At 42.9% G+C, this 15,386-nt stretch overlaps 1 protein-coding gene across 1 annotated transcript in view; it reads left to right on the forward strand.

Annotated features, from left to right (window-relative positions):
- The first annotated feature begins 2,261 nt into the window (after window positions 1-2,261).
- Uba3 (Ubiquitin-like activating enzyme 3) overlaps window positions 2,262-15,386 on the forward strand; it is a 114,137-nt gene continuing 101,012 nt past the window's right edge. The window contains exons 1-2 of the mRNA XM_080274847.1: window positions 2,262-2,344; window positions 10,557-10,703. Coding sequence (XP_080130973.1) covers window positions 10,568-10,703 — 136 coding nt within the window. The 5' untranslated portion in view covers window positions 2,262-2,344; window positions 10,557-10,567. The remainder of the gene's footprint in view (window positions 2,345-10,556; window positions 10,704-15,386) is intronic.

Here is a 15,386-nt window from a genome sequence, read left to right on the forward strand (position 1 = left end):
CAGTGCCGGATGGGGCTGCCTGACGAAATGAGTCACCTCTGGCTCGCCTAACCGCCCTGGTGTTAGAGCAAGGTGCCACTCTTTCCAGCTCTCTCCCTGGAAGGCTGGAGTCTCTCCCCCTACAGGCTCCCCACCTGAGTCTGGACCAGACAAGGCACCCCCGAGGCCTGGAATCCAGTCCCTGCAGCCCGGGCCACCCCAGACAATGACGGGCTCCACCAGGACCAGAGGCTGCAGCCCTACCCTGTCGGCCTCCCCCTGCAGCAGAGGCTGCAGTCCCTGGAGCCAGTGGGCCTCCCCAAGTGCTCACCGAGGCCAAAGGGCCTCCCCCGCTGCAAGCAGCTGCAGTTCTCCCCTGGCAGCCGCCCTGGACCGAGGTACAGGCTGCCCTACCTCTGCGGCACCCTCCTCCCAGTTGACCCTCAGGGCGGGCCTCCACCAGGCCTTCCCCTGGACCCCAGAGATGACCAAGGGCCAACGGTGCACAGCCCGACTTCTGGCCCTCTTCGGGCCCAGTCCCGAGAGCCCTGCCTCCTGCAGGGCCGACGCGGCGAGAAAGCTGCCCTAGACGCCGCCCCATTACTCCCGGACTAGTGGCAACTCCATGGGCCCCATTGTTCTGCACAGCTCCCCAAACGGCCCGCCTCCCATGCCTGGCCGCCACCTGGAGCTCCCTGCATAGCCCCTCTCCCCCGTGGGCCGTGGTCTCCTCACCGTTAGAACTGTGAGTGACAGGGCTCGGATTATATACCTCCCCAGTGTTGTGAACCCTCCCTCCTTTTTCAGTGAACTACAAGTGAACCATTCTCCTGTGTTCCTCTCCCCTATCCCCATACGCGACACCCCCCCTCCGTCAGTGTTCCCCCCCTTGCTGACGAGTCGAGCCCCTGTGAATCACGTGCGGAGTGTATAACCCCAGCCTCGGGTTGAGACCCCCCCCCCCTTCGGACAGGACAGACTAGGCCATTTCACTCACGTAACACAGTAATATCTCAGTACTGGAACCTCCCCCTCCTCTCCTCCCTGCCCTCGGCCCGGCCCCACAGAGAGAAAACCTCCTTACATTCAGTAAGCCCCTCGCCCTCCCCCACTTCCCCCCAGTGTGACCTACGGTATATTCTTGACCTGTGTGACGCGTATATAGAGGCTAAGTTAGCTAGGGACTGCTGTACATGTCACGCAAAGATGATGTATTAGCTAGGACCCGTCTATGTCACGCGAGCACCTAGGCTTAAGAGTTGTTCCTGTGGGTATACTGGGTTGTGTTGTATGTAAACCTCTCTGTGTTGATGTATTATCTATATTGGCGAAATATTGCCTATGATACTGTGAGGAAATAACCCAGATGTGAGACAAAGATGCTGAACTAGGTGGACAGTGATTCAGACTAATATCAGTGTAAGGCATTGTGTAATTTCGACTTGTCATAGAATATTGTGTGTAATTGTTTCTCTATTAATACATTGGTGTATTTGTTCACTCGTGGTGTTTGTGTTTCCCTTTCTTGCTAGTGCTGACCCAGTCAGGAATTAAGGACCCAGAGTTGCATCGTGACTGGACCCGAGAAATCGGGACAGAACGCGCTGCATAACAATGGGGGTTCACGCCTCGCTCGGGATGCGAAAAGTTTCAATGACGAAGCGGATGGGTACTGTCTCCCTTGAGCAAGGGGATGGGTGTGTGCTTGTGTGTGAATGTCACCGCTTTGCCCTTAGGTCGGACTATATGAGCTCTCAGCTCTTTCCCGGGAGGGTAAAAAGCTGATGATCACAACCATCACGTGATCCTGACCGACCCGGTGAATTACAAGCTCGTTCAGGTTCGATTATGCTTGTCAGATTGGCCGCCCATGCTGCACTAGAAAACAGCAGTCAGCACTGATATCGTCTGTCTTCAGGAAACCAAACTCGCAAAGGACGCCAGCTATTCACTGTTTGTAATTTAAGACATCAAATTATCAACTGCATTCCAATTACGTGTTTTCTATATCCTTACTACAACTGGACAGTTTTTATTCGGGTTAGCAGTGAAAATCTAACCCCCAAAAGATGAGCAGAGGCTACAGACCCTGTAGAATAGTCTGCGGAGGAAGCAGCACCAGCGAAGAAAATGAAATATTATAGATTGCTTATTAAAGACCACAGCCGTATTAACGTTACACATAAAAAAAAAAAAAACAGACTATATCAGTGGTGGTATATCTAAATTGTAACGACTACTTTACAACATTTATTGCATCCTCTCGGCTGCGTGGATGTGAAGGAGCGGCTCAGCGGCCTGCCATAGCTGGAGTGTAAACATTGTACAGTTTGTGTTTTCAACTGATCTGCTGTAGTTATAATAGGTACAGTCACAGATGTATCTTGGTAAACATACGTTTCACATGAAGCAGTAGAAGCACCTCACCAAATGAAGTTTTCCTGATAGTTTGTTATATTTGTATTATTTTGGGGGTGGTAAATAAACATTTCTTGGTAAATCTGTTTCCACGTTGTTTTTAGCTTATGTTCGGCCGTGACAACTCGTTTGATTCGTCAGCGTAATGGTGGAAGGAACTGTCCTAACCTGAGTGTGTAACTAAACCTAACCTAACCTAGCTTAACTAAGAAATGATAACCTAACCCAGCCCAACCTAACTTAACCTAACATATCCTCCATTTGGGAAGTAGGAAAGCAATATACACCTTTGAGTACACTGAGTAAGATTCTTCCATTGCATCAGAAACAAACAGCTGTAGGTACCCTCAATAAAAAAATCATTGGCACTTTGGGGTCGGACAGGATTTGCAATGCTTCGTCACTGGTTCAGTCGGTGGTGTTGTCATGCCTGTTTAATTCACAGAAATGATTGAGTTGCCATGTAGTACAATGTTACTGTGACAGATCGAGCTATACATCTGTAAAATGTACTGTAAGATAAAAACACAAATGAAGGATGCAAGGCGACATAATCATATCATTTCCCATAAATCATTGGCCATGTATCATAATGGCTCGCACTGAAAGGGTGCCGATACTTTTTTTTATCAAGGGTACGTTTCAAGGAACGTGATGATAATAACATGGGGGAAAGTTTTCAGCAGAAAAATACAGAAAACAAACTGGAGGAATATGAATTGGTAAGGTCTTTCTGCAGTTTTATTTTACAACTACACAATATGGAACCCAGTAAAATAGGGGTCATAGATAGTTACGCCATCAAAAAAATAGAAATTTTTCTTAAATACGATACTGTTCACAAATATGGTATATAATAGCCGAGATATTAATACCGGTACCTAAAAACCTACCTCTTCTCCTGAGCATCATATGCGTGTTTTCATATAACGGTACTGTACCCATTTACACCTGACTTTGGGCACGTGCTCCATCCTGCCTTTTTTTTGGTTTCAGCCAGTTAGAGGGGACCTGACTATATTAGCCAGTGAAATTGAACCACACTCCTACAGAGGCTAATGCAAGGGGATTCAAAATCAGTTTGAAGATAGCCACCACAGAGGATGGGTGTGTTGCTTCTTCTCTGTGCAATTTGATAATGTCCACTGCTGAGGATGGGTGTGTTGCTTCTTCTCTGTGCAATTTGATAATGTCCACCGCTGAGGATGGGTGTGTTGCTTCTTCTCTGTGCAGTTTGATAATGTCCACCGCTGAGGATGGGTGTGTTGCTTCTTCTCTGTGCAATTTGATAATGTCCACCGCTGAGGATGGGTGTGTTGCTTCTTCTCAGCAGTTTGGAAATGTCCGCTGCTGAGGATGGGTGTGTTGCTTCATCTCTGTGCAACTGTTGTGATCTGGACTATTTTACCATGATTAAGCTGTTTCATTCCAGTAAAGAAGAACCTGTGCAGTGTCTGTGTAATCAGAAGTAACAGTGTGATGTTAGGTTAGGTTAGTGTAGCTTGTTAGTGTGATGTTAGGTTAAGTTAGGTTAGTGTAGCTTCTTGGGCAACATGCTTCTGGTGTGTTTTGCTGTGTTTTGGATGATTTTTCCTTGAATTTTATTGGATTTGCTACATTCACAGGTGGAGGGGGGGAAATAGGCACAAGGAAACATTTCCAACAAAAATAAATGTCAAAATCATTCAAAACACACAAGAAAAAATTGTTGCCTAACAGTATGGGTGTATGGTGTACTTGTAGAATTTTACCCTTTCTGCTGCTCCAGGTAAAGTGTACATTTACTGTACCTGTATCTTTATAAATCCTAAATACATAGCTATTGTTGGGGAATTATTATTTTATTAGTAGCTCAGCAGCCTTCATAATCGAATTAATGATATTGAATGAAATGTTTGCCACTTTCTAGATTGAGTATAGTGACTGTTAGTTTTCTGCATTTCAGTATGACAGGCAGAAAAGTTGGAATGAACAGTGGACAAACTGCAGGAGAGCTCCGATTATCAAGTGATCAATATTCAAAAATGTTATAATAGACATTTTCTTTCATAGTTTTAAATTCATTTATGACACCCAGATTCTATCTATCTATCTATTGCCAGACACCTTAATCCCTTATACGGGGTGGCCACAAACAAATTGCCTCCACGTCACCCTGTCTCCAGCCATTTCACTGCCCTGCTCCCAAATCACACACCCCTCTCTCATATACCTCTCCCCTCCATTTCATCCTTGGCCTTCCCCTCCCTGTCTCCCCTTCCTCCTCACTCACATAAACTCTCCTCATCAGTCTCTCATTGTCCATCCTCTCTGCACAGCCAAACCACCTCAGTGTGTTTCTCTTAATGATTCCTGTCACATCCACATCCACACCACACTGCTCCTTCAGATCCTCATTTGTCAGTCTGTCTCTCCAAGTGACTCCACAGGCTCCTCTCAGATAACTCATTCCCACTGCTCTCACTCTTGACTGGTGTCCCTCCAACAACGTCCAAGCTTCACTTCCATACGTCAGAGTTGGTATCACAATACTGTCTTGTAATAACTTTTTCACATCCATGCTCACTTCCCTGTTTCTTATCACAGCCTTCAAGGACCCAGCAACCTTTCTTCCTTGTTGTACCCTTTCAAGCACTTCACCCTCCAAACTTCCATCCTTACTCATCACACTACCCAAATACTTAAATGTACTCACATTTTCCATTTCCCCATCATCCAGCCTCACTGTACATTCATTGACTTCACCTCTCTCGAAGACCATAACTTTACTCTTCCCTACATTCACCTTTAAATTCCGTTTCTTACACACTCCTCTAAACTCAACCACCAGGCCTTGCAGCTCCCCTTCGTCTTCACTTAACAACACAGTATCATCTGCAAGCAGCAGGAAAGGGAGTGTCCAAACACTGCCCTCTCTCATTAGGGCCACTCAAACATGCACTGCCCTACCTTGTACCTCTTTTATGACCCCATCCATATACAGATTGAACAACCTTGGAGACATGACACATCCCTGTTTCAGCCCAACCTTCTTTCTATCTATCTATCTATTGCCAGACGCCATAATCCCTTAAGGGTGGCCATTTGACTTTGAGTTATTGGTTTTATGGGGAGGGGCACTAACCCTCCATCAACCCACTTGTTGATACGTAGGGAGCACGTATGGGTTGGTTATATGGTTACCACCCACCGTTGTAAATGGTTTCTTGGCTTACAGGAAACCATTTGGCTTGTCACTCAATGTAAAGCCACCTGTAAAGAAAAGAAGAGCAATAAGAAGTGACAGGAAAGATGGGAGATATAGGAAGAGAGGAGGGCAGGCACAGAAAAAGAATGATAAAGGATAAGGAAGAAGTAGGCAGCACTACATCAAGTGAGTGGATGATGGTCGCCACCACCTACCATCAACATTCAAATAGAAAAATTCATTCAGTTCACTATCTACATGCACTGCAGCCTTCACCCTCATACATGCTCTTCCCAGCATTCAACAGCTTCCCATCTACTCCATATATTCTTAATGCTTTCCACAATCCTTCTCTATCCACCCTATCATGTGCTTTCTCCAAATCCATGAAGGCTGCATACAACTTCTTTCCCTTCTCTAGACACTTTTCCACTAAAGATCTAAGAATGAATATCTGATCTACACAACCTTTTCCCTTCCTAAAGCCTCCCTGTTCTTCGCCAACTAATTTCTCTGTTATTTCCCTAACTCTGTCAATAAGTATCCTACCGTATACTTTTCCTATTACACTCAGAAGATTCTGCAGAAATATAATTTGTGTAACTAAAGATTGTATATTTCATTGATGACACCCAAATTCTCCAAAAATAAGATGCTACTCAAGAGCATGAAGTTAGGTTTGTTGACCCTAGAAGTGGTGTCTTTTAGAGGGCAATGGGTTGATTTGGACTTGAAACTCATTTGTCCCAAAATTGTTCTGGTTAGTTAGGTTAGATTAAATTGAGTTAGGTTTGGCTGAATCAGATTAGGTTATGGTAAGCTGTGGTAGGTTAGGTTTTGTTTAAGTATGTCAGGTTAGGTTAGGATAAGTTGTGGTAGGTTAGGTTGGTAGGGACAAAAAAATAGTGACGGATTGACTTTGGCACCGAATCAACCTTGAAATCTGACCTGGCGTTTTGCCGATTGTTACAGCTTGTGAGTAAAACTGGTGATATTATAGTTGATACCTTTGATAATATACATTTCCGCAACTTCGTATAGCTATCACAAAGATTATTATTTTATAATTTACTGAGAAAAAAATACAGTGGTAAATTTTATTCATGGGAGCTCTCCTGCAGTTTCTTGGTTATGGAAGTGCCCTATTTCATTGGAAATTTAAGTCATCTTTCCAACCACTTCTTTAATTTAACTTCACTGTGCTGTATAATTGCTTAACTCTTACAGTACCATATTGTGAAACTTTATTTCAGTTATTCTTACTGCCTACCCTGCAGATTGTTTACAATAGGAAGTTGACCATTATCCTGAGATATTTTTTGCTGGCTGTTATGGTCATATGCTTGTTTTAAATACAAGTCCAGTGGACTGCAGGCAGAAGTTACTTATCTCCTACAGTCCACCATCTTCCATTTGGGGTATAGGGGGTTGGTCAAGGAACATCTGCATAACCAGGCAGCTGACCCTCCCAGTTATATCAGCGCCACCTCATGAATACTTCCCCTTATCAGCTCCATTTGTATAGTTAGAACAAAAGACATGGTCACTTGGGAAGTTTCTACTTGTCTGTCCGTCTGTCTCTAGCCAGACCCCTCCATCCCGTCAGGGGTGGCCACAAAGAAATTGTCTCCATGTTGCCATGTCCTCATCCATTTCACTGTTCTTCCCTCAGCTTACATCCCCCTCTTTTATGTACCCCTCCACTCCATCCTTCCATCTTATCCTCAGTCTCCTCCCCCCTCACCCCCTCACTCACATACAGTCTCCTCATTAGTCTCTAGGTTAATCCTGTTCTTCCTGATAAAACAATCAGTTAGTTACATCAAGAAATAGATAATTGCAGTAGTTTGTGTGTCAATCTACTGTACTGGCACAGGTGGGTCCCGTCATACAAGCATCTGTCACACAAGAAACTGACAATACGAGAATGGGCTGTTGAAATCCAAATTCATTGATGCTAGCACAAAAATCTGACTTTGCCATGGGGATCAGTTAACCTGATCCTATTTTTCCCATAAGCCATGTACAGGCATACCCCGGTTTAACAGTGTAATTGGTTAAGTAAAACCCCATCGTTAGGCAGGGTATCGTATATCTAGGTATTTTTAACATGTAAAGCAGTGTGGAACATTTACCAGCTTTGGGATCCTCTCAAACCAAGCCCAAAACCCACCCAAATGTGCCCTAAAACAAGTTTGAAGCCAATCTAAATGGCCCAACAGCTGTCAAGGAAGCTAATCTAAGCCTAACATCTGTAAATAACTCACTAAAACCAACAAATAAAATCTGAAAATTGTCAAATATAAGTCTGGAAACAATCAAGCTTAGTAAACTGTACCCCAAAATGACAATGTTTACCCCACTTATGGCTAAAACACATTTATCTAAGTCTAAAAACAGTTTATAAATCAACCTAAACACACAATTTTAGACTAAAATATCAAATTCAGTTTTAAAAAATCAAAACCCATAGTTAAACCGGGATTTGGCCATCATTAGGCAGTGAATGGTGGTATTTCTACTCCCATCGTTAAACTGGGGTATCGCATGTAGGGGTATTGTATGTCGAGGTATTACTGTACTCCGTTATATGAGTTTTTTCCTTCTTATTTTTCACCCTGTTATACAAGTGTTTATTATCCAAGCAGCCATCTGTTAACATATCTCACTCATAATGGGACCTGCCTGTACTTCCTAACCTGCTAAATCAGTTTGTGATTAATCCCAGTAGGTTTGTTCTCATAAAGTTGTCTTACAAAAACAACAATATTGTTTCATTGTACTGTACACATGGTAGACCAGTTTGTTATGTCCTCTAAATGTACTGCCATTTATTTATTTTTTATCCCCTTAGTAATGGCATCCTTTACCTTTGCTAGCTATACTGAAACATTGTAACTGCTGTATCAGTTTTACTTGTGCTAAACATGTGGATAATATTTGTGATGAAATAACATAGCATTACATTTGTTGTGAAAAATAGTGTTTTCTAGGTAGTAAATTTTCATCTATATCTGTCTATTGCCAGATGCCTCAATCCCATAAGGGGTGGCCACAAACAAATTGCCTCCATGTCACCCTATCCCCTGCCATTTCACTGCCCTGCTTTCAGCTCACCCCCCCCCCCCTGTCATATGCCTCTCCATCCCTCCATCTCATCCTTGGCCTCCCCCTCCCTCCCCTCCCCTCCACCTCACTCACATACATTCTCCTTGTCAGTCTTTCACTCTCCATTCTCTTCACATGGCCAAACCACCTTACTGTGTTTTCCTGATGCTTCCTATCACATCCACATCCACATCACAACGCTCCTTCACATCCTCATTTGCCAGTCTGTGTCTTCATGTGTCTCCACAGGCTTCTCTCAAATAACTCATTTCCACTGCTCTCACTCTTGACTTCTGTCCCTTCAACAAGATCCAAGCTTCACTTCCATACATTAGAGTAGGTATCACAATACTGTTATGTAGTAACTTTTTCACTTTCATGCTCACTTCCCTGTTTCTTATCACTGCTTTTGTGGAGCCAGCAACCTTTCTTCCTTGTTGTACCCTTTCAAGCATTTCATCCTCCAAACTTCCATCCTTACTCATCACACTACCCAAGTACGTGAACATCATCATCATCATCATCATCCAATCCTAAATTGCCTCATGAGGAGCGTAGGAGCCCGGGGCTAGGCAGTTGGTCCCGACATTTAAGATGAGAGTGACCAGCCTCACTCATCCCTGAGTGGCATTATGTGAGCAGTCAACCCCAACCATCCCTTGGATATAAACCTTCACTGGCTCAATCTTATTGGAGCACAATAATTACCCACTAAACCACCAGGTGCCAAAATTTGGTTATATGGTTACCACCCAGCGTAGTAAATGGTTTCCTGGTGTACAGGAAACCATTCGGTTTGTCACTCAGTGTAGAGTCACCCACAGGCAGAAGGAAGAGGAAAGAATGAAGGAAAGAAAGACAGAAGAGGGAGTGTAAAGTAATCCATAGGCAGAAGGACAAGGAAAGAATGAAGGAAAGTAAGACAGAAGAGGATGGAAGGAAAGAAGGATGGAGGAAAGGAAAGGGCAGATACCCGACAGCAGCACTACATCGAGTGAGTGGATGGTGAACGCCCCCGTCTACCACAAAGTATGTAAACGCACTCGCAATTTCCATTTCCTCCTCATCCAACCTCACTGTACATTCACTGACTTCGCTCCTTTCGAAGACCATAACTTTACTCTTCCCCTCTCATCAGGGCCACCTTAACATCCACTGCCCTACCTTGTATCTCTTATATAACCCCATCCATGTACAGATTGAACAACCATAGAGACATGATACATTCCTGTTTCAGTCCAACCTTCAAGTAGAAACATTTATTCAGTTCATTGTCGACATGCACTGCAGCCTTAGCACCCTCATACATACTCTTCACCGCATTCAGCAACTTCCCATCTATTCCATATATTCTTTAATACTTTCTACAATCCTTGTCTATCCACCTTGTCATATGCTTTCTCCAAAAAATTTATTTTCATATTAACATTATATTCTTTCTTTTCCAATGTTTCTCAAGCATACGATCTCAATAAAGGAAAAAATTATTGGAGTGTTGTTGGTTTTTCATGGTTCTCTACAAAATACAACTCCTGAATCCACTTTACACTAATAATAATGATGCCTCTCACATGACAGCAAGTTTACCTCATGCACCTTTTTCTTCACAACACAGACAATCCTTTAATGTAACCTCAACAAAAGATTTCAGGTAGAATCAGGCAGAAGTGGCCAGTTTCCTTTAGTCCACCTGGTTCATGTCAAGATAAGCCACAAGCCATAGAAGAAACAGTTTTTCTGTTTTTATATACAGGTATTCTTATTCATATTTCTGAATCCTTCCCACCTCATTAAGATTGTGACAATGATGATGGGGATGATGATAATGAAAATAATTGCTCTCAATGTGTTGTGTTGCTTACAGAGGCTTGAAGGATGCTGGACTGGGGTGAACGATGGGGTGAGGTGCGGAAGCTGCTGGAGCGGCCAGGACCTTTCACTCATCCAGACTTTGAGCCCTCACCCGACACACTCAAGATGCTGCAGGAAAATATCAAAGTTCTCATCATAGGTAGGCCCCCAAACATTATGGTCTACTGGTTTATATTTCACTTGTTTGCTAGGGATCTCCTGACTGTGCAGTAGCATATCAAAGTTAGTGTACCAGAACCATACACAGCCAGTTCTCATTGTAAGTCAGCGATGTGTTCCAAAGTGTCACAGATTTTTCCCTGCAGTTGGTGTTGTAAATTTAGAGAAACTGAAAAATCAACATTATAGTTAGCTAGCAAAGAAACCAATAATCAAATTTTCCAAAAAGTTATCCCACAGTGCACATAGGAAGTCATATGGTTTTTATGACACCACCGGCTCCATTAAGGCTTACTAAAGATTGTGGATATAGTACCTCAGACACCAGGCCACCTTATGAGTTGCTACTTGCACACAGTAGGCCCATGGTACAGGTGAAGCTTATTGATATTTGAGGTATATATTAATTTCCCACACCCACCCTCTCTTGACGTATCACAGTTTGTGGACACATATTACTGAAAACAGGCCTTGTTTTTTCATGCACCTTTGATCCTTTCATTCAAAGGACATACTTTTTATTTGATCCGTACTATCTTCAGACAATTTTATACAGTAAAGAAAACTTTTGGAATTGGATTGGTTAGGTATAGTGTCCATTGACACTTTTGCTAATAGAGGTCTTTCCTAAGCTGAATAAAGTTGTCTGAAGATGGTAAGAAGGAAATAAGGAATGCATAATTGTACTGAAAAGATTAAATACCATACACAGTAGGCATATGGTCAAGGTCAAGCATGTCCATCCTCAAGGTTCTTGATATCCCCCTCCTATGTGTTTGTGGATGCCATATCTTTGTAAGCAAGCCACCTTTTGTTGTGCAGTTTTACACACAATACACCAATAGTAAAATGAAAGCCAATCAGTATTTAAAGTTCTTAGTCCCCTGTTCTTTCACCTTATTATTTAGACTCTTCTGCATCCAATTACCAAACTCTACTATCCTTTCTCTTAGTCTCAACCTTAACATATTACCCTCCTGGTAAACTCCCCCACCTTCTTGATCTGTGAGTCCCATAATTGTCTCTCTTACTTTCACTTATCCTGCTTCACTAAGCCTCATCCTTAGTACACCATCATACCTGTACACCACCCTTACTTCAGATCAAGGATACATGCTGTGAAATTACTTCAGTATTGTGCTGTGACACCTTTCTTGACTTTATTCCTACTAATGCCAGACAGTTTTATTCATCTTAAAGGAAACCAGTCAGTAAAGAAACTAACAGTGGCTTCCATCAACACCTTTGGTTTGATGATCTCTTTGTCTTATCATTCTTGTTAATGACAGATTATTTTATTAACTTTAGAAAGGCCTTATATTGAAGGGTCTTTCCATCCAACTTCCTTTCCCTTTTGGCCCATGAAGAGCATATGGGCCTGGGGCCAGGCTTCTTATCCCTGACAATAGGAGCCCCCACAAACTCCTGAAAGTTGCCAGTGTTCGCCTGATCACTAAGGTGTGTGGGGTCACTACCCACTCAGAGCTGGTATACCTTCCTTAAATAAAATTTCTGTCGGGATTATTACTCACGCATGAAGCATTATACCCATATTATATTCATCATAGATATTTTACTGATGCTGTAAATGAGATTTACAGTGAAAAGCTCTCCATGGAGTTTGCTAAAAAGCATGAAAGCTTATTGTGTGATTTTGCATTCAGCACATATTTACCAAGTGTTATGAAAATCAGCTGTTGGAAAAATATATCATGCAGTTTGCAAAGATCGTAATCTTTCATAAGGCAAATTATGACATGATTCTGTCCATTATACACTTAAAAATAGTAAGAATTGTACAGCCGAAATCTTACAGGACCGATATCAGCCAACCTGAATTTTTAAAGGCATGATATTCCTATTGCTTTGAGAAAATGTCTCAATTCTGCTACAGTCTATTTTTCCACATATATTTTACCCACGCAGTGGACCATGACACTATGTTTTCTGGAATCATCAGGTAATTTAAAAGGCGCGGGAGTCAGGTGTGGTGTATACACACCGTCAGCGCCGCCCTGGGACCCTGGCGGTGGGCACACAAACTACGCCACGCTACCCATAAGAAAGTGCCTCCATATGAGCTCATTAGATTCATATGATCTTCGATTGTTTAAGTACCATATTTCCTTCATTTCTTATGTAAGATACAATTTCTTTATAGTCATTTACAACTTTTCCTTACATATGTACATTCACCACCTGAAAAAATGCCTTTGATCAATCCTCAGGGAACATAATAATTGCATGTAGACTGTCCCTAAACTGAGATGGATGCAACCTTCCATTTCTATTATATTTTGATAAAGAAGCCATTTTTTTCTCCAGTATTATATGTAGATAAATAAAAAAATATCCTATTTTCAGTAAAGTTACACAAAAATTGTATTATGGAGGGTAATTCAGGTTGACTCCACTTTTGCATTTTACATAAAGTTATCTGGCGAGCAATGGCATCTTTTTCCATTTTTAGGGGGTTCCTATTAAGGTGAGGATGGCCAGCCTTATTCATGCCTGAGTGGCATTATATGAGCACTAAACCCCAGTCACCCCACAGGTGTTGAATTTCACAGGACCCATCTGGCTGAAGTTCTTTAACCCACTAGACCACCTGATGTCATGTGGTCATGTGGGTGTATGGTTACCACCCAGCTTACTAAATGATTTCTTGGGTTGCAGGAAAGTGCTTGGCTTGTCATTCATTGTAGTGACCTGAGGCACCACTTCATTGAGTGAATGGATGGTGGGCACCTCAAGTTTGAAAAGTGTGCCATAAGCTGAAGTAAAATCATCAGATGACAAGAATTGAGTGAAAAAGATGTCCCTGGGCTCAGTGTTTTAAGGATTTGGGAATGATAGGCTGTACCATCTTACAATAATTCCTCATTATCTGACTTTTTGATGTTCATCTGTTATATTGAGTCAGTGGTAAATTACCAAGAGACAACCTACTGTATTTCAAATGCTGCCTTTAAAGCTATCTATCTATCTATATATCTATAACCTGACGCCCTAATCCTGCAAAGGGTGGCCGCAGACAAAATGCCTCCAAGGTGCTCTGTCACCCACCATTTGACTACCCTCCCCCCAACTCACCCCCCTCTCCCTCATATACCTCTCAACTCCATCCCTCCACCTCATCCTCAGTGTACCCCTCCCTCTCCCTCCCTCCACCTTACCTATATACACCCTCTTAGTCAGTCTTTCATTCTCCATTCTCTCCACATGTCCAAACCACCTCAGAGTATTTCTCATAATCTTCTCAACCACATCCACATCCACCCCACAACGTTCCTTCACTTCTTAATTTGTCAACCTGTCCCTCCATGTCACTCCACATGCTCCTCTCAAGGAGCTCATTTCCACTGCTCTCACTCTTGACTTGTTCCCCTCTTGCAAGGTCCATGCCTCACATCCATACATCAGGGTAGGGATCACAATACTATCATGCAGTGACTTCTTAACTTCCATACTCACCTTCCTATTTCTCATCACTGCTTTCAGTGAACCAACAACCTTCCTTCCCTGTTGTACCCTTTCACGCACTTCATCCCCCAAAGTTCCATCCTTACTCATCACACTACCCAAGTACTTGAATGCACTTACATTCTCCATATCCTCACCATCCAACCTCACAGTACATTCTGTGACTTCATTCCTCTCAAACACCATAACTTTACTTTTGTTTACATTAACTTTCAGCTTCCTCCTCGTACACAGTCCCAAATTCATTCACCAAACCTTGCAACTCCCATTCATCTTCACTCAACAATACTGTATCATAAGCAAACAGCAACAACGGAATCTTCCAAATCTCACCCTCATTCATTAGAGCCAGCCCCACATCCACTGCCCTACCTTGTGCCTCCTTTACAACCCCATCCATGTATATATTAAACAGCCATGGAGACATCACACAGCCCTGTTTCAGTCCCACATTGAGATCAAAGAACTCACTCAGCTCACCATCCACTCGCACCGTAGCCCTAGCTCCTTCGTACATACTCTTCACAGCAATCAACAATTTCCCCTCCACTCCATATATCCTTAATACCTTCCACATACCTTGCCTATCTATTCTGTCATAAGCTTTCTCCAAGTCCATGATGGCAGCATACACTTTCTTTCCCGTCTCTAGATATTTCTCCACTAAACATCTTAGAACAAATATCTGATCTACACACCCTTTTCCCTTCCTAAATCCCCCTTGTTCTTCTCCAACTAGCTCCTCTGTCATATGCCTAACCCTATCAATGAGTATTCTACCATATATTTTACCAGTCACACTAAGAAGGGAAATACCCCTATGGTTACGACATACTTCTCTCTCCCCTTTTCCTTTGAATAAAGGAACAATTATACCTGATTTCCAGTCCTCTGGAGCCCTTCCCTCTTCCCAAGCCAATCTACACAACTTCCATATCCTCTCCACAACAATCTCACCCCCATACCTCGTCATTTCACCACACACTCTATCAATTCCTGGGGCCTTTCCCAACTTGATCTTCTTCATTGCTTCCACTACCTCCGCCTTACTGATCTCTTCCTCCCTCCTCTCATCTCTTCTCTCCCAGCCATTCCCCAACCACTTATACTCGCACTGCTACCGCTCTCTACATTCAACAAATCCTCAAAGTGATCCTTCCATCTCCTCAATTTCTCTCTC

This window comes from Coenobita brevimanus, chromosome 60 (assembly GCF_032717465.1).
Source record: "Coenobita brevimanus isolate Jiangsu-jjx chromosome 60, ASM3271746v2, whole genome shotgun sequence".
In the NCBI taxonomy this organism is placed as follows: domain Eukaryota; kingdom Metazoa; phylum Arthropoda; class Malacostraca; order Decapoda; family Coenobitidae; genus Coenobita; species Coenobita brevimanus.